This window comes from Xenia sp. Carnegie-2017, unplaced genomic scaffold (assembly GCF_021976095.1).
Source record: "Xenia sp. Carnegie-2017 unplaced genomic scaffold, XeniaSp_v1 HiC_scaffold_13, whole genome shotgun sequence".
Classification (NCBI taxonomy): Eukaryota; Metazoa; Cnidaria; class Anthozoa; order Malacalcyonacea; family Xeniidae; genus Xenia; species Xenia sp. Carnegie-2017.
The window spans coordinates 6,743,184-6,762,510 of record NW_025813436.1 but is presented as its reverse complement, the minus strand read 5'-3'; the positions used below and the strand labels follow the sequence as shown (position 1 = coordinate 6,762,510).

The following is a 19,327-nucleotide window of genomic DNA, read 5'->3' as shown; positions in this document are numbered from 1 at the left end:
GAAAATAAAGTCACTAATGGCACTACTTAAGATCTCGAGAAATTTTTCTTTCCTAGTATTAAGGAATACGAAATTAGGAAAAATATCGTTCTTTCATTCATGATACACCAAATGTCACTAATACATAGAGATGAACGAGGAGGAATATTTATCTGCTTTAGAGAAAGCTAAAGACCTTTTTCTTGAAAAATGTAACGGTATGTTCAAATGCAAGTTATTTGTCATTGTATATTCTATATTAAAAGGACAATATAGTACAGGAGCAAATGGGAAAGTTTATACTATATGTACATTATAACGTTCTTTAGCTGTGAAAAAACTGAAAGAGGAGAATGAAAAAATTGCCACAAAATACAGACAGCTGGAAACTGTAAAGAATGACCTTCTGATTGAAAATGAAAGGTTTCTGCGTTGTTTGTTTTATTCGTATTTAAATTTCAATATTTATTTAAAAACATTACATGCTTTTTCATTTCTTGTACGACACTATGCAGACTGCTTGAGAGGTCAAAAAAAGCTGTTGAAAATCTCGATAAAGCTACAGAAGAGATAAAAAGGCAATTTTTTCAGAATAAAATATTTTTCACATGTTCAGGATATCACTGATACATAATTTACAAATCATAATGTAGATTAACTGAAAAACTAAGAACAACAAAGAGATTTGTTAAGTTCTATCTAACAGAGCAGCTGAAGAGAATGAAAGGTAAATATTCAGTCTGTTTAAATGTTGATGTGTTATGCATGTAACTTTTATTCTTAATCTTTAAGAAATCGAAATGAAGGGAAAGTACAATTTGGACAGTTTTTCCTATCTTGTTGGGGATATTGGAATGTGAGTTTATTGTTTGCAAGCTACATTTTGTTGAGAAAAGTTTAAAATTTGGACATTTTTCATCTTCTACAGGAGTTTTTGTGATGCAATAATGAATGAAAGCAACAATAATCACAATGAGACATGCAACAAGCAAACTTTCAGGAAGTTAACCTGTGATAAAGAAACAAAATTACTGTACAATAACAATGCTGATGTGGATAAGACAACATTTGAAGGAATGAAAAATAACTCAAATGATGAATGGGATAAAATAACTATCGAAAATCAGACAACATTCAACAAAAACTTAGAAACAAAAACTTCAAAGACTCCAAAAGATCCAGATGTAACCTTTTACGATCCCCTGAGTTCCCCATCTCAATCAAACACACAGCGTGAGCCTTATAAAAAGACATCAGGGCAAAGGACTTTAACAAAGAATGAAATAGTCAGTCATAACCAAAATACTAGCTCCATCTCAAATCTCAGCTTGAACATATCTTCACCAATTGGTCCACCATCCAAGACCAGTACACCTCAACACTGCTTAATATCACCCCTCAATTCACCACCATCCTCTCCGTCAATATTAAGGCAGTTAGATAATGAAGGAACGGAATGCAAACTCTCAACTTCGTCACCAGACCATTTATCACAACAAACCCATTCCCCTTCAACAAATTTTACAAATGTGATTTCAACTGCAACTCATTGTATGACTAAAGCAGATGTTGTACCTTTGATGTCATCTGATGAGAGAATAGCCAAGAGAAAGCGAAACGACTCTCTATTCGGTTCGTTACTGACTTCATGTCATTTGGAAACATCAACTAATGAAACGGGGAATTCTAAATCGATTGAATCAAAAACGAAGCAATTGAAAATGGAAGTCACTGAAAATGTGAGGGAAATACGAGCGAGAACCAGGGTCGTACCGAGCGGGTTGATTTTAAAGAGTGTCCATCCATTGGGTGGGTGACACTCTACCCTTTCCCCATATTTTGTAAAGTGGTCGTTAAATTTATACAAGATAGGTTGTCGTCGGTTTATTGAACAAAAACAGTGAATGATTATTAATTTGTTAGTGAAATAATTAAAAAACACACCACAAATCTGAATGCCCTCGGTATGCCTTTGGCAAGAAGTGTTTTCTCATTGATATCAAATGAAGATCATATAGCATCGTTCTTTTAGCGTCCGATTGTAAATAGTTCGTTGGAGGTTATTGTCGTGGATGAAATCGACTTCCTTGAACCCACGGACGTAACAGAAAAGGCTAGCATTTGTTCTGCGACCGAGAAAAAGACAAGTTTCAACTCAAGTAGTCTTCTCTTCCCATCACCACAGCCAAATCCCAGTCCAGGTAGATATAGCTGACTTAAATACGTAGACTTCTGATTTCTTCGCCACAGTTTAATCCCAATCCAGGTAAAGGTGGCTGGATTAAATGGTTTTCCGTTTACTTCGCCGTATAATCTCAGTCTGAGCAGAAATAAGCTAAATTAAGCGGTTTTGTATTCATATTAAAACAGTTAAACCTAATCTGGGATAAACCATAATTTAGGTTGAGATAAGCATGAATGTTGTGATGAAAGATTTCGTTTGCTCTTTTATTTTAACACATTCGTTCAAACTTTTTATGTTTTTATGATTATTTAATTGTTGTATCTTTCTTCTGTCGTAAAACCCAATTCAGTAGCGACTATTGACATTTGTAATGAAGATGATGAAGAACGAAATGAAATAACTGAGGTATTGTAGCCGAATTTGATTTCATAAAAGACAAAACAAGTTTCCGATCGCCAGGGTTTTTATACTTCTCTTTTTTTTCTATCTTGAAAAAGCCGAAGATTGCTTTGAATTTTAATCTTGGTTTGAGTGAAAACGTAGAGACGAATGCCCTGAAAAGGTGATATAGAGTATAATTCACTATCGAAATTCATCAAATGAGATTCAGTCTACAAGTTTGCCATTTTCCTCATTGTACTATAGTGGATCAAATGCGAATGTTGCACAATTCAAACATAAAGAAGTTGTAAGAGGTAAAGATAAGAGAGCGAAGCTGAATGGTTACTTCTGCGAAGATTGTGAGAAGGTAATTGTAATATTGATAGATATGTTAACGATAAAATACATCGCATATTGCCTCCATTTTATCTTACAGTACTACGGTAGTCTGAAGTTGAGTGAATCAGAGATGCAGGAGAGACTAAACGCCTGCTCAAGACATCGTGCTCGCTTCTCCCCGGGACCAAGCACGCCCGAACATTTTTGGGATGTTGACTTCATGAATACCCACGAATATGTGGAGCGAGGTTTCATGAGGACTGGTGCAGACCTTCCGCCTGAGAAACGACAACTTAACAGTCGCAGATTAAAGTTGGGAAAGCAGCACTAGACAATAAAATAGATAATTTGCAGAGATTTACAATCAGCCGTTCCAAAGTTTACACAAAGTTTGATGATGGTCATATTTTACGACAGAATAATCTCCATACTCCTTCGTAAGCAAAATATGTCTTTCCTCGGTTGAACGTGGGACATTCATGTATCCGTCACAGTACAACACCTGACTGATATTCCCTGAAAATGTCTTTGCGCATGTCCATACATCTATGTTAACGCCTTCCGCATCTCTAGCTTGCAAGCCAAGTTTTTCCATATCAATAGGTATATACCAATGATTTGTTTCGTAATGAATCGCTTTCGGTTTAAAAAATGTCTCACGTGATTCAAGGGCTTCCTTGAAACGTAGGACTTCCTCCGGAGTAATGCAAATATCAATGTCATGTTCCCAGGCCATGGGCATTGTGTGGCCGCGCTGAATAGCTAGCATATCACCCAAAGTAAGCCACCAAGATTCGATGTTCTCGTCAGCCGCGAATGATGCAAATTTTCTCAACTTTGCGCACATTGCCTTTGTGACGCTTGGGTGTTGCGCACACCATAATCCATTGAAAGATAAATAGAGTAAAACAGTTGTAGCTACCATGATTATAGTGAAGACAGCCAAAAGTAACTGAGGAACTTTCCTTTGACAGCTGTGCATGGCCAAAAAAACAATTCCTACGGATATAATTATCACAATATTGAAGCCATGAGCATCAAATCCGTACTTCCCATGAAGCCAGCGATGCACGAGGAGCGGAATGCCAATCAAAAACAAGAAAAGCAAAATAACTGCTGCAAGAGTTAAAATGATAAACTTCTTCCCTTTCATCATTTTTGAAATAACTATAATTAAAAAACGGAGTTGACTTTTTCATTTAATAATAGAATTTTCATATAACAACGCCAATTTTTTCCCAATGTGATAAGTTCTTAGTGGCCCGCTTTCGCAGGCTTGTGAAATTGAAGGACTGGGGAGAGCAAAGTTGATTTGTGATAAAAACATATTCTTCAAAAATCGTCATGTCTTATATATTACTTTCATAAGCAAGGAATGTAGAAGGATTGCCAAGCGGAATGTGTAAGGAACACTTAAAAAAAGTAAAAATATTGTAAAAAATATTGTCAGAAGTGGGATTCGAACCCACGCCCACATTCGTGGACTAGAACGCCCGTTGTTACCCAGCAAATGCTGGAAGGTGTCTACCTTGAGTCTAGCGCCTTAGACCGCTCGGCCATCCTGACAACTGAAGGTATGAGGCAATCTATTCGTATATATTTTATCATCTGACTCTCACGAACCGTAATTCTCTCAAACGATCAAAGTGTTCCTAATGGTCATTCCGGTGTTAAACAAAATGGACAAATAGAAGGATCAAGTTGCTATAAAGCACAATAAGTACTTTCGCCTGAAAGAATTTTGTAAATTATCTTAGAAGTCTAAGACTGTGGTATAATTACGCAGCAAACGGTCGAAACAAAAGTCCAAACAAAATTGTTGTATTCATGAAGACTTTTTTGCTCTCGAATACACTCATCGTCGGATATTTTTAGCGTCTCCGAGAAAAATTACATAATTAACTCGAGATTTTACGTTGGCAATAATTGCCTTTAACATTGAAATGAACGAGGCCACGAAGTTTTATTTGCGATGCAAGGAGCTCCATATTAAAAATAAAAATTTGAAAACATCATACCGTGTTATATTCAAGAAAAGTGAGGACAATTTCCATCAACCAAACGCCAGCAATCACGTTTGTGTAATCCAGTTATATCCACAATGGAGTTACTACTTGCTCCGTCAATTACATCTCTCCAAGTCTTTCACAATTCGCTTTTTCTCTTGGATTTTGATTAAGACCTTAAAAAGTGGGAAAGGTAGGTTGTGTAACTAGTAACCACTGCTAGTAAGTTAAGCGGGAAGCCGTGACGTATTCAAACGTGCGTTGCAAGGTAATGGTATAAACTGAGGCCCAAACTTATAAAATAGATAATCCGGATAAAAACTGCCTGCACAGTACATATGACGAAAGATTATGTTTATCATTTATCATAACCCAACAGCCAAAATTACTCAAAAGTCAAAATAGGAAGAGTTAATCAAATTAAATAATTCATACAAACATTCTTTTCTAATTAATAACTTTTATTATAGAGAACAATAAATATGATACACAACTCATGATATTATGTGAACACTGTCAGATTTCAATCACGAAGACCAGTACTCAACGCAGACCTGCGTGGGTCAGTGTACAGTTGGAGTCAACATGGGAGATGTTACATACTTTGGAACCAGATATAAGTTGGTCTGTTTTTCATTTTATTAGGTTAAATGTCATGACATGTGACTGTTACTACCATTGTAATTAATACTATTCAGGTCAGTAAGAGTACTCCAACAAACGAAGGAACAATTACAACTGGAAGCAGCATTTGCTTGGTTGTCAACTCTTGGTGGAGCTCATTCTGCACTTGGCAACTATTTTCATAAAAATGTAATTTGACACCATCCTATTCTGAACTGAAATGTTATTAGAAAATAATTTCAATCTTTTATTTTTGTATAGGCTAAGGTTGCATGTGAACTATCAATGAAACAGTTATATATCGCAACAAAGATTGGGAGTCCTATACTGGCAACACATTGTAAACTTTACTTTGCTATGAGTTTAATGCAGCAAGGACAGTATAAAAGGGCATCGAAGATTATCAGGTGCAATTATCAATTACATAATGTTTGGTTATATATGACAATTTTACTTTTGTATGTAGTTCAGTTTGGAGAAACATAATGAATGATAAAGGACTACAAGAAAAAAAGGTAAACAGCATTGGTTTTACATGTGTCAAACAAAATGCAACAAGTCTTCTCTTGTGAAACAAGATACATGGTCTTATGCCAACATTTTTTTAGCTCATCAACTGCTACAAGGCATCCAAAGTGAGATTAAAACATTTACAAATTAACAAACACAGAATAAGACATGGAGATTATGGAAAAGGTAACATAAAAGGATAATGTACTGAATAATGTTCATCACAAACAGCAAGTTCAATTATTTACATTGACATACGACAGCTTATTCATCGACATACATGTATGATGTCATTTCAGTCACCAAACCTATAACCACAGTTTTCATAGTTTTTCATAGATTAAAACATTCACTACATCCTATTGGCTAGCTTGAAATCAGGAACCTGGTACTTTTTAGTAGGCAAAAATTTGCCAGAAGAGAGATGTTACAATTTTAATCATTTTTTAGATTGACGTAGATGTACTTAATAAAGTGGAGAGAGACAAAAAATGAAACAGTCCCTAACATGAGGAAGAATATATAACAAATGAGGATTGTCCAACCTAGAAATTGTGTTGTCTGAACAGCACCTGACATGCTTGAACGTTTCATGAAATAAAACATGGAATAAAAGAACACAAATAGGCCAGTTGACCTGGAAAAAAAGCAAAAAATATTATTAATGGAGAAGTACTTACTTCAGTATGTTTTGCAAAATTTGAATGACTGAAATTTTTATTGTGCTCTTATTGAAATAAAGAAATGTATAATTAGTCAACACAAACATTGATCTTTCCAAACCTATGATCCGCTATGCACATATATTTTGTTGACTTATGGATATGACATGTTTAACATACCCTGAACTGAACACAGATCTCCACCACCATCGATAATCTTCACTAGAGAGTTGGAAGTATGTAAGTGCAATAGAGATACATGCAGTAACACTAAGCAGGATAAGGAAGACAATCAATAATATGCCATAAAGAGTGTAGTGATCATGACCCCAGATAGTTGAGAATATGTAATACAGTTCCACCGAGATAGCACTGCAAATATAGAAAAAATACACATAAAACCTTTTAAGTTAGATGGTAAACAAGTTGGACTATAAAGAATTCAAAAAACTTACAGATTAAATGAAATGAAATCATTATTGTACAAATAAGTTTTTTTGTATCATCATTACCTGAATGGCAAGAACCCTCCAACAATCATGTGAACAAAATGTGAACGATACCTTAAAACGAAAAAAGCTTTCCATATAATTGCATGTATCAAACAAGCTAATGCTTCGTCACTCGAAGCTAGCTTGTGTCTATAATATAACTTTTTACCTATTGATAGTATGGAAGAATTGTCATTACACAAACTCTAAACACATAGACAGGTTTTAAAATTCTTACCACACTGGCTGGGGTATTTCCCTAGGGATGTTTTTTGTACGACAAGGTGCTCCAAATGGTGATGACCAATTTTTACCAAATATTCCACCAATAACTGTCAAGGGGAATCCAACTACAAAAAGGGGGAATGACAACTTACTTATTTAAATGGTGGTAAGTAATCAAAGGACACAATTCGAAAACATACCTATTAACCAAATAAGCATAAGTAGTACTATTGTTGTAAATGGTAATGCTTGAGTAGAATTATTGTACCATGCTACAGAGTTCATGATGCTCCAGATGACAAAGAATGGAACTAGATTTTATATAATAATAAACACTCAATTGTAAACAACACATAGTTTGAACCACCAGTGCAAAAAGATTATCACCAGTGCAAAACTTAAAGTATATTAAATACACTATTAATACTATACTAAAGTAGTGGAGTTTCACCAATATATGTATTAGATGTTGACAGTTACTACCTGCAAACAAGGTTGCTGTGAGCACAATATTCCAAGCCCAGTTAATGCCTCCTATTTTCTTATACATGGAACTTGCAACATAACCAGATACACCTAACAATAAACACAAACTGATGATGTTTATTGAGCATAATTTAAATAACTCATCACATAAGCATGTATTTAGAATCATTTGATATCAACGAATGCAACTGGCAAAATAAAACAACTTACAACAAGTGAGAGCATATATTAGAACAGAAGCTGTATTCATTGAACCATGTCTAGGCGAGTAAAATTCAATAATAAAACATTTACACTATATAATTAAGAGAAGCAATTAATGACAGTAATATTGTGAAGTACCTATGAACACTAAACATGCCAAATATTGCCATCAAGATGATACCAAAACATATCGTAAGAAACTGAGATCCATTACCTAACAAATTACAAAAATTTAATGAACATATATAAGGTATAATTGGAACAGCGAGAATATTGATACTAGAAAATTTTTTAGCAAAAAATAATTTCAATAAAGTGAGACAGATCAATTATAAAAAGATGTTATTGTACAAGAAATCAATAACAAGTAGCATCTTTCTAACTTACCCAAAATTGCACAAAGCCAACTTTTATAATTTGGAAACCTAAATACGTCTGTATTTATAATCTTCCAACCATAATCATCTTGCTCTATAAAGATATCACAATGAAACCATTCAAAATTTCCAAGTATCCTAATCCATTTACAACTAAGTAATGTACAATCTTCTAGTAAACATGGATACCACAATAGGGCACCATGGTATCCATAGAGAATGAATTCACTCTTCGTGCTGTACAATAACCCAAAGCAAATAAAACTGCTAAGAATCAATTCGAACACGGAATTTATTTACCATTTGATGAGTTCAAACAAAGTCGTATATTTCTATTGCAAATTAAGCAAGTAAAGCTTAATTAAAAACCTTGTCCTCCTTCAAGATCATTTTCATCAACATTATAACGAGCAAAATCATTCTTCAACACTCGCATCTGCAATGAACAATTTTTGCAAAACTTCAAAATACTTAAATAGGAATAGCAAAATGACATCCAAAAAATCTCTCACCAAAATAATGATGACAAAACCAATAAGAAGAAACACAAGAACCGCTGAATTAATAATTGACAACCAATGAATCTAAAATGGATCAAAACCATTCAAACTTCATCAAGACAGCATTAATGTTTTAGGAATAAGAAACTATCACCTCTAGACTCTGTGGAAAAAAGTCCCCATCTGTATTCCTAACTCTTTTTGTCTCCCTAAACAATTAAGTTAATAATCAATGTTGCATCTATAAATGCAATAAACTATGAACAACATTTCACATACTTTGTTTTAACAAACTCAACACCATAAGTAAATTGTACATTTTTCATTTCTCCAGTTTCAGGTAGGTCAACTGGTGCTCCAGTGGATACATTTGCAGATATTATCTGATATCACAAAAAAAAACACACCTCTTTTATTATATTTTGGAGATTATGATAAATAAAATAGGGAAGACCATACTTGATTGCCATTATATGTAATAATGAAATGCAAATGAGTGAATAGTTGAACACTCTGGGTGTGAGGCAAAAGATGACCTTCACTGAAATGACCAATAAATCCATGAAGGCGGATGTCATCTTAAATGAAAAAAAATTATTTAGATCAAATTTTGAACCATAAATAATGGTCACAACATTAATCAATTTACCTAAAACAAATTCAAAATAATAGTGATCTTCAATAGCATTTCGTAATTGCCGAAGATCAGCAGATGAAAGTCGTCTCGAGCAAACTTGCTTGTTTGAAAAAGATTCTAGAGAAGTGAAAGAAAACAGTGTGCATACATAGGGTATTTTAGAAAAATTGTTAATTTCTTGATTTTACTTTTGAAATGGATTTCATAAATAGATTCTGCCATCCTGTCTCCTTTAAGAACTTCACCAAGTGTCAAACTTCTCTGCTCAATCTAAGAGTAAATATATATTAAATGTAAGTGTTTTGAAACAATTCAACACCACAAGACAACATAAACTGACCTTTTCTGGAGCACAAACAGGCAACGAATAGTAGTGATACGTTTCGTGAGGGTTGAAATAAGGACCAACTTTATTAACATACAGAAGAATCTATAAACGAGAAGACATGTTGCAATTTTTGATTAAATAACTTCTTTGAATGCAAAGAAAAACAATTTTTGTGACTCAATAGATATTTGATGCCCATTTGACGATAGTTAATATTATCTGTTCGTTTAACTTGCGTGCTAACGTACTTCACAGCTGAACGTGAAGTGTTTAGAATATTATCTATTTCAAAACATAGAACACGTTTGTAATAAATAAGAGTGTATTTGGACACCTTTTTGCCATCTTCAATGTTTCCAGCATACACTGTGTTTATAAGAAAGACCAAAATGAAACAAGTTCCCGTTGAACTTAATTTAACTTTCATCGTGTCGGCAGCCATTTTGCACGAAGTAACTGCAAGAAAGACTGAGTGACGTGTTGGTGACGTGTCAACCGTCAACGTCCAACTTTGAAAAACTATGTGCGCTGGTGGAACAAGGCACAAAGAAATATAAAACAAGAAACAAGGCACAAAGACATATATTTAGCGTGTGCAGCCCCTTCAAACTGTTAGGTAGACTACTCCAGTCGAGCAATATTCACTGGATAGTTGGGAAAAATAGATCAATGAAGATTGAAAACGGCCTCTAAAAAAATATGATAGTAAGTACGCTTGTAACAAGCACGTATTTAGTGGCGTAGCTGGCCAGCAAATATGGTCCTGTTATTAAATTTCTCTGGGCTGCCTCACTGCAAAAACAATTGATTTTTGTTGAGATGAATAAAGAGAAATATGTCCTGAAATTGACATAACATGACCAAAAGTTTGGGTGTGGCAACGTCATTGACGGTATGGTATAAAATGAATTAACTATTATAGAAACTCTCTGTATATATTTCCCCTTCCAAAAAGATGTGCACTAACTATTTTTCAATACAATTTTTCCTATCTGAAATTATACTTATATTAATATTATTAAATAACAGGAATTCTAAATACAAAAATATATTGGCCTGTACAGTTATTCAATAATTGAAAAGTCCACAATAATTTATACAGCGCACATTTTCACATAAAGAAAATTGGTAGGAATGGAAACACAATAACTTTTGATTTGATCCAGTGTCAGTAATTTGCGACCATAAACTGTTCTCCGTCATCACATCAGACACATATCCAGCTATCTGTAAGGATATCGACTCATATCAGAAAGTGTCATGTACGTGCATGGTAAAGCTGACATAAATGTCATATATGATAGTATCCAAAAAAGCCTTCTTCTAGCTAGCTAGGTGAAGGTTCTTTTTTATATTAATACGAATAGCAGTCAAACTAAACTACTTATGACCGAATTTCCCTGGAAGAAGATACAAAGGACTGTAGTCTATAGGTTGATATACGTAGCTATATTCCACTGACCTTTGTTCTTGAGAAGACAATGGAAGTCTTGAGATTGCCTGGGGGGAATGGACGCCGATAATACTCATGATGAGCGACAAATCAGCGTCACCGTAACTAGAAAATGATAAAAAAAAATAAATCAAGTTGTTTTTTAAAAAGATGAATAACATGAGTAATATGATGCACTGCTACCTAAATGTGTTTACAAGATCCCTCATGGTGACGTATTTATGAGTGAGTAAAAACTCGGACACCACCTATAACAATAAATACGTTTCTCTATAACAACTATACAGCCTAACAAGTAGCTACTTTCCCTGGAAACGACAACACAATTAAAAAGTAATAAATAAATTTTTAGTAAACAAATGACGTAAAAAATACCTTACTACGAAGATACAATTCCTTAAGTTTGTCCTCAAGATGCATCAAGCACTAAAACAATAAAGACAATAAAGAAAATTTAATGAGAAAACTCCTGTAGTGTCATTCATTCCGTTGCTTAACGAAACACAATGGAGAAAATGACATACAAAACTGGCTGGCATGTTCAGTTCCCATAAATCACAGAATGAACAAAGGAAATCATGAACGAGAGTTGAACGTTCCGCTTTCTTCGAACGAAGTCCGTTAGATTGACTCCTGAAAGGAAAAATGAGGTTATTACATCATTAAATTAAATCGTTATCTTATCGAGCGATGAATATGTTCTTTGACTTTCTGAGCAAGTAACAACACCTATTGTTACTTGCTCAATATATCAATTCATCCTGAGACAATAGAAAACTATCTTTACCCAACACTTCGTCTTTGTCTAGGTAAAGTTTTTATAGTACATTCCCTAGAAATGAAATAAAATAAACAATCTGTAATTTTGGACATTATCAGACAGGTCACACAATATACAACAACACAAAAACAACTTATCATTCCACGTACCATTTGTCAACATCACCAGAAATAATGACAGATTCAGATATAGGACTGTCTACAACTGGTTGCTAAAAATTTAAAAACACACGAGTTACACTACCATTTAGTTGGTACAAACATGTTACGAGATGACGCACACTGACCTCTAAAGATATTTGTAAGCTTTTCTTCGCCTGTTCATCTGTTAAACGATCAGTACCATGAAGAACGAAGTCTGGAACATACTGATCACAATATCTGATGAAAGAAAAAAACAATGATGCATAAAAGTAAGAAAATACTTCTACCATCTGATCAAGTTAACTTACCCAGCCATAAGAGAACGTCCAAAACTAAATAATTGACAATCTTGCGAGCTGCAATTGTCAAAAAAATAAAGTTTGTAAAAATTTCAACTCATTTCTAATACAGCAATAGCATTTTGGCTAAAATTTCTAGAATTCATTATAACATTAAGCCACGCACTTTTTGTTTAATAAGTCATTTTCTGTGATGTCTTTATCAAGTCTAAAAAGCAATCATAAACGTTGAAAAAACCCCAGGTGATAAAATAAAATTGTTCAAATCTAATTGTAATTCGCTCAAAACTAATTCTCGTGATACGTGTCAACCTTGCTCGTACCTAGTGTCCGGCAGTGACAGCATAAACGCATCGGGTTCGTTTAAACACTCCTCATTCACGTTGTCCATTGTGTGAGAGCATTGTTCATTTAATCCAGAGTCGATTGATACACTACTCATGGATCCTTTTTCTACTTCATAAGAATGTATTGAACCGCTAAAATAACCGTCTGAGTTTATGGTGGTCGTAGACGCACAACGTTCATTTTTTGATAAAACGTTGTCAATAACCTTACAAGAGCAGCTCTTTATTTTACCACAATTTTTGCATAAACACGCTTTGGTGTTGTCAGCGAGAACCTTTGTTTCTTTGATAAAATGTAAGCTATTAAGCTGCCCATTACAAAGAGGACAAAAAGGATATGTGTTGAAAAATAAGTCTGTGATCTTCTGTTGGTCCATTGACACAATCGTCCCATCGTTGTCAACGTAAAGTTTCCTAGAAGCTCGAACATAATCCGACGTTTTCTTTGAGCTACATGCTCGATATAAATTACAACCAGAACCAATGTCCTCTTCTGACATCTTCCTTGAGAAGTATCGTCCATTTAAGCTACGAGTGTTCTTGTTGTAAAAAGATGTTTTCAAAAAGTTGTTCCAAAGTTCATGTTCTTTATTGTCCCTATGCATTACGTCATGTTCTTTATTGTCCCAATGCATTACGTCATTACATGCACAAATGTTTGCGTTGGTTTCACATGTTATATTATCGATGCTAGATTGACAGTTAGATTCATTTACAGTATCTTTCCGTAGTTTTTCATCTGAATGATTATGACTAACAGTCAATGTTAGATCTTCTTCATTTTCTTCTGTCGCTTTATGCTTTAAACAATCATGGCAATTTTTCAAACATTTTTCCCAACTTTCACAGTCCACGACGTGGCTCATCTCCAAATCAAACGATGAAGAATTCCTGTTTACGAAATTGCTCACACTATTCTTCATGTTTGGCAAAAAATCTTTTTCATCTTTCAAAACTTTAGAAATATTTATACCATTAGAATGAGAGTTCTCTTTTTCACTTTTCTCACTAATCCCAGGGTTGGCTTCATCATTAAAATTCTCGGATTTTTGAGCGTTGGTGTTAGCATCACAATTTTCCAAATCAGAATGCCGTTGTCCGGCTACGTTGCCTTGGCGGACCTCGGTCTTGACCAATTCAACAGAGCTTTCTAAATCCGTAGAACATATGCCAGAGTCTTCACCACATGAGTCAATATAATCTGCATTACAGTTGTTCGTAGAAGGCTTCCCACAATCAGAGACATTTTCACCGAAACATTTTTTATGGCAAGCTAACTTAGCATCCCGCCAAAAGCTTTTTGAGTTTTGAGATAGTGGTTCAGTACAGTTTCTTTGATTTCCTTCCCTCTCTTTTGAAGATAATGAACGCTCCATTATTGGCTCCTGAGATTTTTCATTAATCTCAGCGCACTTCGCTGGAATATCTTTCTCAATGTCCTTTGAGCTACTTGCTTTTTCTGAACTTTCTAGATACGGTGAAAGACCGCAAGGAGATTGCTCCAAAGGTTTCTCGAACACCTCGCTACAGCGAATGAAGTAAGAAAGAACATGCAAGATAATTGTAACAACGTCGTGATCTTCCCCAATGATAACAGTTCTCGTCATTTTTGTTGGCTCACCACAGGCACCATAAAGTTCGCTAGGAAAGGAATATTAAAGTTTATAAAAAATAAAAAGAAAATAGGCAACTAAATTTTACTGCTCTAAAAAACAATAATCTGTCTTAGATTCATAAAAACCAATTATAAGCTGTGGTGTAGCGGTTGAGGATGGAGTCTTTGGTGCAGAAGACCAGCGTTGTTTGTTACGATGAATTGACTGAAGTACTGACTGGAGTCCTGACCTCGTTTTTACATCAACTCTTGTTTTCAAAAACATTACAATAAAAAAACTGATGAAAATTGTTACCTCAACTGAGCCCACAGTGGATTGTACGGATGAGATTCACTAAGGATGTTGAGCTGAAAGAATAAAAATTAAAAGATAAATGAAGAATACTAAGATTGATCATAATCATATAACTTACAGTGTTAGAGGAATGTTTATCAAGATATGCTCTTCTTGCTACGTCACATGATGGCGTGACAGTTGTTACCCAAGCCACGTGATATGTCAGCACAGCAGTCAACAGGGAACCAAAGAAACTATATTTGTTGTAAAATAAAGACAAAATGAACGTTTTTGAACTATGTAGCTGGACTCAAAACTAAAGTCAGCAACGTGTCCACTTACTAGTTCGTCTGCTTCGTATTGTATGTTTGAATAACGTTGACAATTTGAGGGACAAGATCTTCACAGATTGTATTACATTGCTCTGGTTGCGACAGCATTGTCAACCATACTGGATTCTGATGGTAAAATGAGGGATTAGATGGAGGAAGAAAACATGACATGGCATATTTTGCAAATTCATGTCCCTATTACAATTCATCCCCTGCGATCCACTGTATCCATATAAGTTTCTGTGGGAGCCATTAGCTTTCTTTTGCTACTTACTTTAATTCGTGGTGCGTAATAAAGATCTAGGATGTTTGCAGCAAACGTATTGGCAGCCTTAACAAAGATTGAAAATCATATTTAGATACGCAATATGTCCAAAACGTGTGCTCATTATGCAAGAACGATAAGTCAAGTTCATAAAGACAAAAAATTGAAAATGGCAGCCGGCTCCCCCTGCTCGGCTGACCATGGTTATATAAGGAACATGGTCCGACAGTTTAGGACAACCTTTGATGTCGCTGTAATAGGACAACACATGCACAGTTTTAATGATGAATTGAGAATAGCTTACACAAATAAAAAGTCTTACATGCAACATCCTTTCTTGAAAACATTTTCCTGTCATTTGTACTGACGATAATAACACTTTCTCCACCATTCGTTTTAACCGATGAATGTGAGACTCAAAAAGAGCGAAATGAGAGAAAACGAAGTTTCTGAACAATCTACAAAATAAACATTCCTTGGCTATCGCATAATCAATGAAATTAGTTCATATTTTTCGTATATGTTCAGCAATTGGTGTAATATAATGCAAAATCGTGCTTTATTTATCAGTCGTTAAATGTCGAAGCCTAAATCTTGTAAACAGCTTCAAATCTACGATTACATCTAAACTAAAACTTAACGTAAAGGAACTTTTTAAAGTCAATCATTGTACTACGTATATAATTAATCAAATGATAAGTTAAAGTCAGTTTAAACTAGTCAAAATGCCTTGATAGCGTTATAAACAAATGCTTGCGTAGTAAGCTTACCACCAACACCAAATGATATCCATATAATATCTAATGATATCCATATAATACCTAATGATATCCATATCATACTTAATGATATCTATATAATACCTAATGATGTGCATATAATACCTAATGATATACACAAAATACATAACAATATCCATATAATACCAAATGATAATCATATAATACCTACTGATATCCATATAATACCTAATGATATCCATAAAATACCTAATGATATCCATATAATACCTGTTATTATCATTAGAAGAACCATTGTTCTCCCAAAGTGAGAAGAGAACACCAATACCAATCTTAGGTCGTCTTCGTAGTCGCATTGATATCTACAGTTTACAATGAAGATATTTAAATAGATCCTGATGATGGAATGTTTGATAATATTTCAGTGGTGAAATTAAAACGCATTTTTACTTTGTTTGACTTCTAGAAAACGTAGGTTATTAAAAAAATATGAGACCCACGACACTTAAATTGAAGATTAATTTACCGTTCATCAAAAGGAGTAGCCAACAAGCTATCTCCTTATCGATTATTTATTTACAAACAAAAAAAAACAGAGAAGAAATTTCACCTCTTCATTAAAATAATCATTTCTCTTCATGCAGCCATAATCCATTCTTGTCACCTGACTTCGCCACCAACGTCGTTGGTAACTACTTGATGCCGCCCGCGGGAATGTCAGTGATCGACCAGCGCCTTCTGAACGATGAAATCACATAAGGACTTTAAGATTTTAAAATACTTATATGATAGCGTTCTAAACATGATGTGGTGTTTTGCTATCTGCAATTATTACAAGATGAACACAATTTCTAGCTTCTTATTCCGAGCAGTCATAAAACTAGAGCTTCTGCTGATATTTGTTTAGTTTCAAGATCCTGTAAAAAGCTATCGTCTACAACGTTAAATAACTACGTAATTTTCAACTTATCTTCATTGGTTGCTATCGCACAATTTAACCACACAAGCATCTGACCATAAAGTGTCACGTTATTTACGAAATTCTTTTCATGAATATTCTTACAAAACCAGCGGTTTTAAAATGATGCCCAAAGAAACAAATAAGAATGTTTACCTGACATGGAGCCTGAAAATCCTTCAGCAATGTTTTGTAGTTTAAACGACTGTCGTGCCATCATCATATTGCATGAGACTGGAAGCGAGTTGCCATACCCTGAGCTTTCTTCATTATCTAGAGCATACATCATGACAACATAAGCTAACAATATGTAAAAGAATGGTTATTTATTTTCTGTTATTACCTGAGCTTGTGATGGGTGATGTTACTGACGAGACACTTGATACAGACTCACTGAACCTGACACTTGAGCTCAGTTCAGATGAAGAATTGGAGTGATGTGAAGAATGACTAAGACTGAAGAGTGACAAGTTTTGAATGATTCACAAGATTCATCAATACTCAAAAATAAGATACTTTACCTGCCATTGTGAGCACGTGGAGGTTTTAATGCAAACACTTTGGTCAGCAGCAATTGTGGCGGTGTTCTTCATAACAAGATTTATAACATACAATGACTAAATCTGAAGGTGCAAATGGTTTGCATTTAAGATACTTGCCTACCTTATAGAATGAGCCTTGACAGTTGGTCCTTTGTATGTCATTTCAACAGATCCAAATATCATTTCCCCAATCAGTTGTGAATCAGAGCTAATTCGCTTTCGTGGCAATTGACTTCCCTCTTTATTCTGATTAAAAAGAAAGTGCTTGATGATGTAAAAATCTTGTGACATTCATCGTCATAAGAGCTATTGCTTCAAAAATTAAAAACTTCAAAATTCAAATATATACCTGTGATTTTTCATCCTGGACAACTGTCTTGGAGTCAAATAAAACCAACTTATCTCCTCTCTTATCATGGTCTTTGTAAACCAAAAGACGAATCTGAGATTGTTCAAGGCATGGTAACCCCCTGGGAGGATCAAAATTCACATAGACCCTCATTTTTTAAAGTATTTAGAAAAAATATGACAATATTTTTTGTTAACTATTCGATATTGCTTCAGTTCTATGCATCACCACACAGCTAGTAGTGTGTGTAGGTACAATGAATGGCACGATAGTTCTCTCATGATCACAACACAAGATAGTCAGCATTTTGACTTTTGTTCTGATGCAATGCAAAGCAATGAAAGTCCACAACTCCTGTAATCACATGGAATTCTGCACTTCATAAAAGCACATGACACAGTAGTGATTGTGGCAGAACAAATATTGATATGATGAATAGTCAATCTAGTTGTACCGAAACTTTGTGTAAAAGATGTGCCAAAATAACCAACTAACAGTGGATCATTTAATAGAATCAACTTCAAAGAGAACGATCACATTGTATAAGTTAAAGTGAACGTAAACGGCTGAACGCCTGTGGTGCAATGCAATGCCAAGTCAGCTGAGAAAGGTATTTTATCACTCAGCTATTTTACCATGTAAACAAAACAAATTGTGACAAGTCGTTACACCTGTGATGAAGTTTATTCTATAAGTTTATGGCATCGATGTAAAGTAGGGGAAAAACTTTTACAGTTGAAACTAACGGATTATTCTCAGTTTGCATTCTATTGAGTCATCCAGATTCCATCTCAGGTATGGGTGGTAAGCAGATAGAAACGTTCAAGAATGTCAATAGAATATAATCAGTAACATCGATGCATGTCGAATGAAAAGAAACACAAGTACAACAGACCTTTCTTCAAATTGAAAATTCTCCAGCCAATTGTAATCATCACTACAAAAACAACAAACCCATACATACGCACGAAAGTTAAACATCGTGTAAAACGTAACAAATACATTCAAAATGCAGACATATAATGTAAATGACACTGCTCCTTCTTACCTGTCTGTGATAAGAGCTTTTTTCTGCTGTTTCTTTTGTCCAAAACGAAAAATCCGTGAGAACATTGTCTCTACCGCTACGTCTACATGACCTAGAGTTAGCCATTACAACCTAGCATGTTGTCACGTGTGACTAATACTATGATATGATTGGTTGAGAATGAACGCGGGAAAAAAATTAAGTTAAAGTCCAATTACAACGTTGATCAATATCATACGCTTATCTTAGGTTTTTTACGTCCTAT

The 19,327-nt window shown here is 34.6% G+C and overlaps 5 protein-coding genes and 1 non-coding gene across 9 annotated transcripts; 2 read left to right on the top strand and 4 right to left on the bottom strand.

Annotated features, from left to right (window-relative positions):
• Nucleotides 1-52: 52 nt before the first annotated feature.
• LOC124458048 (DNA endonuclease RBBP8-like) lies at nucleotides 53-3,267 on the top strand. Its single transcript, XM_047008161.1, has 11 exons — nucleotides 53-197; nucleotides 309-402; nucleotides 495-557; nucleotides 633-706; nucleotides 772-835; nucleotides 908-1,718; nucleotides 2,012-2,180; nucleotides 2,514-2,569; nucleotides 2,662-2,726; nucleotides 2,810-2,912; nucleotides 2,982-3,267. Exons 1-11 carry the CDS (start codon nucleotides 131-133, stop codon nucleotides 3,213-3,215), a joined length of 1,800 nt encoding a protein of 599 aa, XP_046864117.1. The 5' UTR covers nucleotides 53-130; the 3' UTR covers nucleotides 3,216-3,267.
• On the bottom strand, nucleotides 2,903-5,098 carry LOC124458111. The gene is made up of 2 exons (XM_047008209.1): nucleotides 4,903-5,098; nucleotides 2,903-4,051 (listed from the first exon to the last, which is right to left on the bottom strand). The coding sequence occupies exon 2, from the start codon at nucleotides 4,038-4,040 to the stop codon at nucleotides 3,249-3,251; it is 792 nt and encodes a 263-aa protein (XP_046864165.1). The 5' UTR covers nucleotides 4,041-4,051; nucleotides 4,903-5,098; the 3' UTR covers nucleotides 2,903-3,248.
• On the bottom strand, nucleotides 4,329-4,450 carry Trnal-caa. The gene is made up of 2 exons: nucleotides 4,413-4,450; nucleotides 4,329-4,374 (listed from the first exon to the last, which is right to left on the bottom strand). It is a non-coding gene; the product is annotated as a tRNA-Leu (tRNA).
• Nucleotides 4,490-6,810, top strand: LOC124458095. Of its 2 annotated transcripts, XM_047008197.1 has the most exons (7): nucleotides 4,490-5,083; nucleotides 5,361-5,514; nucleotides 5,589-5,703; nucleotides 5,776-5,921; nucleotides 5,981-6,029; nucleotides 6,123-6,210; nucleotides 6,475-6,810. In XM_047008197.1, the coding sequence occupies exons 1-7, from the start codon at nucleotides 4,828-4,830 to the stop codon at nucleotides 6,477-6,479; spliced, it is 813 nt and encodes a 270-aa protein (XP_046864153.1). In that variant the 5' UTR covers nucleotides 4,490-4,827; the 3' UTR covers nucleotides 6,480-6,810. The 2 variants fall into 2 exon arrangements, with proteins under 2 accessions (XP_046864153.1, XP_046864147.1); XM_047008191.1 differs by lacking the exon at nucleotides 6,475-6,810 and having other exon boundaries at nucleotides 4,516-5,083; nucleotides 6,123-6,227.
• LOC124458058 (transmembrane 9 superfamily member 1-like) lies at nucleotides 6,200-10,409 on the bottom strand. Its single transcript, XM_047008167.1, has 18 exons — nucleotides 10,269-10,409; nucleotides 9,947-10,036; nucleotides 9,795-9,876; nucleotides 9,619-9,723; nucleotides 9,429-9,547; nucleotides 9,249-9,352; nucleotides 9,124-9,178; nucleotides 8,982-9,053; nucleotides 8,839-8,905; nucleotides 8,480-8,563; nucleotides 8,231-8,306; nucleotides 8,099-8,148; nucleotides 7,886-7,978; nucleotides 7,603-7,713; nucleotides 7,416-7,527; nucleotides 7,199-7,249; nucleotides 6,867-7,058; nucleotides 6,200-6,661 (listed from the first exon to the last, which is right to left on the bottom strand). The coding sequence occupies exons 1-18, from the start codon at nucleotides 10,374-10,376 to the stop codon at nucleotides 6,460-6,462; spliced, it is 1,773 nt and encodes a 590-aa protein (XP_046864123.1). The 5' UTR covers nucleotides 10,377-10,409; the 3' UTR covers nucleotides 6,200-6,459.
• Nucleotides 10,410-10,850: 441 nt separating this feature from the next.
• On the bottom strand, nucleotides 10,851-19,263 carry LOC124453676 (folliculin-interacting protein 2-like). 3 transcript variants are annotated; one of them, XM_047004518.1, is made up of 26 exons: nucleotides 19,084-19,263; nucleotides 18,931-18,972; nucleotides 18,036-18,156; nucleotides 17,808-17,932; nucleotides 17,666-17,731; nucleotides 17,488-17,600; nucleotides 17,301-17,417; nucleotides 16,797-16,924; nucleotides 16,457-16,548; nucleotides 15,769-15,904; nucleotides 15,456-15,512; nucleotides 15,192-15,307; nucleotides 14,986-15,103; nucleotides 14,868-14,920; nucleotides 13,571-14,598; nucleotides 12,934-13,540; nucleotides 12,777-12,818; nucleotides 12,620-12,667; nucleotides 12,455-12,548; nucleotides 12,318-12,379; nucleotides 12,175-12,219; nucleotides 11,912-12,020; nucleotides 11,763-11,813; nucleotides 11,571-11,635; nucleotides 11,397-11,492; nucleotides 10,851-11,161 (listed from the first exon to the last, which is right to left on the bottom strand). In XM_047004518.1, exons 1-26 carry the CDS (start codon nucleotides 19,146-19,148, stop codon nucleotides 11,158-11,160), a joined length of 3,600 nt encoding a protein of 1,199 aa, XP_046860474.1. In that variant the 5' UTR covers nucleotides 19,149-19,263; the 3' UTR covers nucleotides 10,851-11,157. The 3 variants fall into 3 exon arrangements, with proteins under 3 accessions (XP_046860474.1, XP_046860459.1, XP_046860467.1); XM_047004503.1 differs by having other exon boundaries at nucleotides 12,934-14,598; XM_047004511.1 differs by having other exon boundaries at nucleotides 12,934-14,598; nucleotides 16,797-16,921.
• Between the last annotated feature and the right edge of the window lie 64 nt (nucleotides 19,264-19,327).

What these genes read in the sequence shown, in the direction of transcription:
- LOC124458048 (XM_047008161.1), top strand. Translation starts at nt 131, where the DNA reads ATGAACGAGGAGGAATATTTATCTGCTTTAGAGAAAGCTAAAGACCTT. An exon ending in AACGAAATGAAATAACTGAG is followed by an intron (nt 2,570 to 2,661) that starts GTATTGTAGCCG and finishes ATCTTGAAAAAG; the next exon opens with CCGAAGATTGCTTTGAATTT. An exon ending in GAGACGAATGCCCTGAAAAG is followed by an intron (nt 2,727 to 2,809) that starts GTGATATAGAGT and finishes ATTGTACTATAG; the next exon opens with TGGATCAAATGCGAATGTTG.
- LOC124458111 (XM_047008209.1), bottom strand. Translation starts at nt 4,040, where the DNA reads ATGATGAAAGGGAAGAAGTTTATCATTTTAACTCTTGCAGCAGTTATT.
- LOC124458095 (XM_047008191.1), top strand. Translation starts at nt 4,828, where the DNA reads ATGAACGAGGCCACGAAGTTTTATTTGCGATGCAAGGAGCTCCATATT. An exon ending in GACCTTAAAAAGTGGGAAAG is followed by an intron (nt 5,084 to 5,360) that starts GTAGGTTGTGTA and finishes CTTTTATTATAG; the next exon opens with AGAACAATAAATATGATACA. An exon ending in TTGGAACCAGATATAAGTTG is followed by an intron (nt 5,515 to 5,588) that starts GTCTGTTTTTCA and finishes AATACTATTCAG; the next exon opens with GTCAGTAAGAGTACTCCAAC.
- LOC124458058 (XM_047008167.1), bottom strand. Translation starts at nt 10,376, where the DNA reads ATGGCTGCCGACACGATGAAAGTTAAATTAAGTTCAACGGGAACTTGT. An exon ending in TTTTTCCACAGAGTCTAGAG is followed by an intron (nt 9,054 to 9,123) that starts GTGATAGTTTCT and finishes GATCCATTTTAG; the next exon opens with ATTCATTGGTTGTCAATTAT. An exon ending in CACAGCAACCTTGTTTGCAG is followed by an intron (nt 7,714 to 7,885) that starts GTAGTAACTGTC and finishes TATAAAATCTAG; the next exon opens with TTCCATTCTTTGTCATCTGG.
- LOC124453676 (XM_047004503.1), bottom strand. Translation starts at nt 19,148, where the DNA reads ATGTTCTCACGGATTTTTCGTTTTGGACAAAAGAAACAGCAGAAAAAA. An exon ending in CTGTCACTGCCGGACACTAG is followed by an intron (nt 12,819 to 12,933) that starts GTACGAGCAAGG and finishes ATTGCTTTTTAG; the next exon opens with ACTTGATAAAGACATCACAG. An exon ending in AATGACTTATTAAACAAAAA is followed by an intron (nt 12,668 to 12,776) that starts GTGCGTGGCTTA and finishes TGACAATTGCAG; the next exon opens with CTCGCAAGATTGTCAATTAT.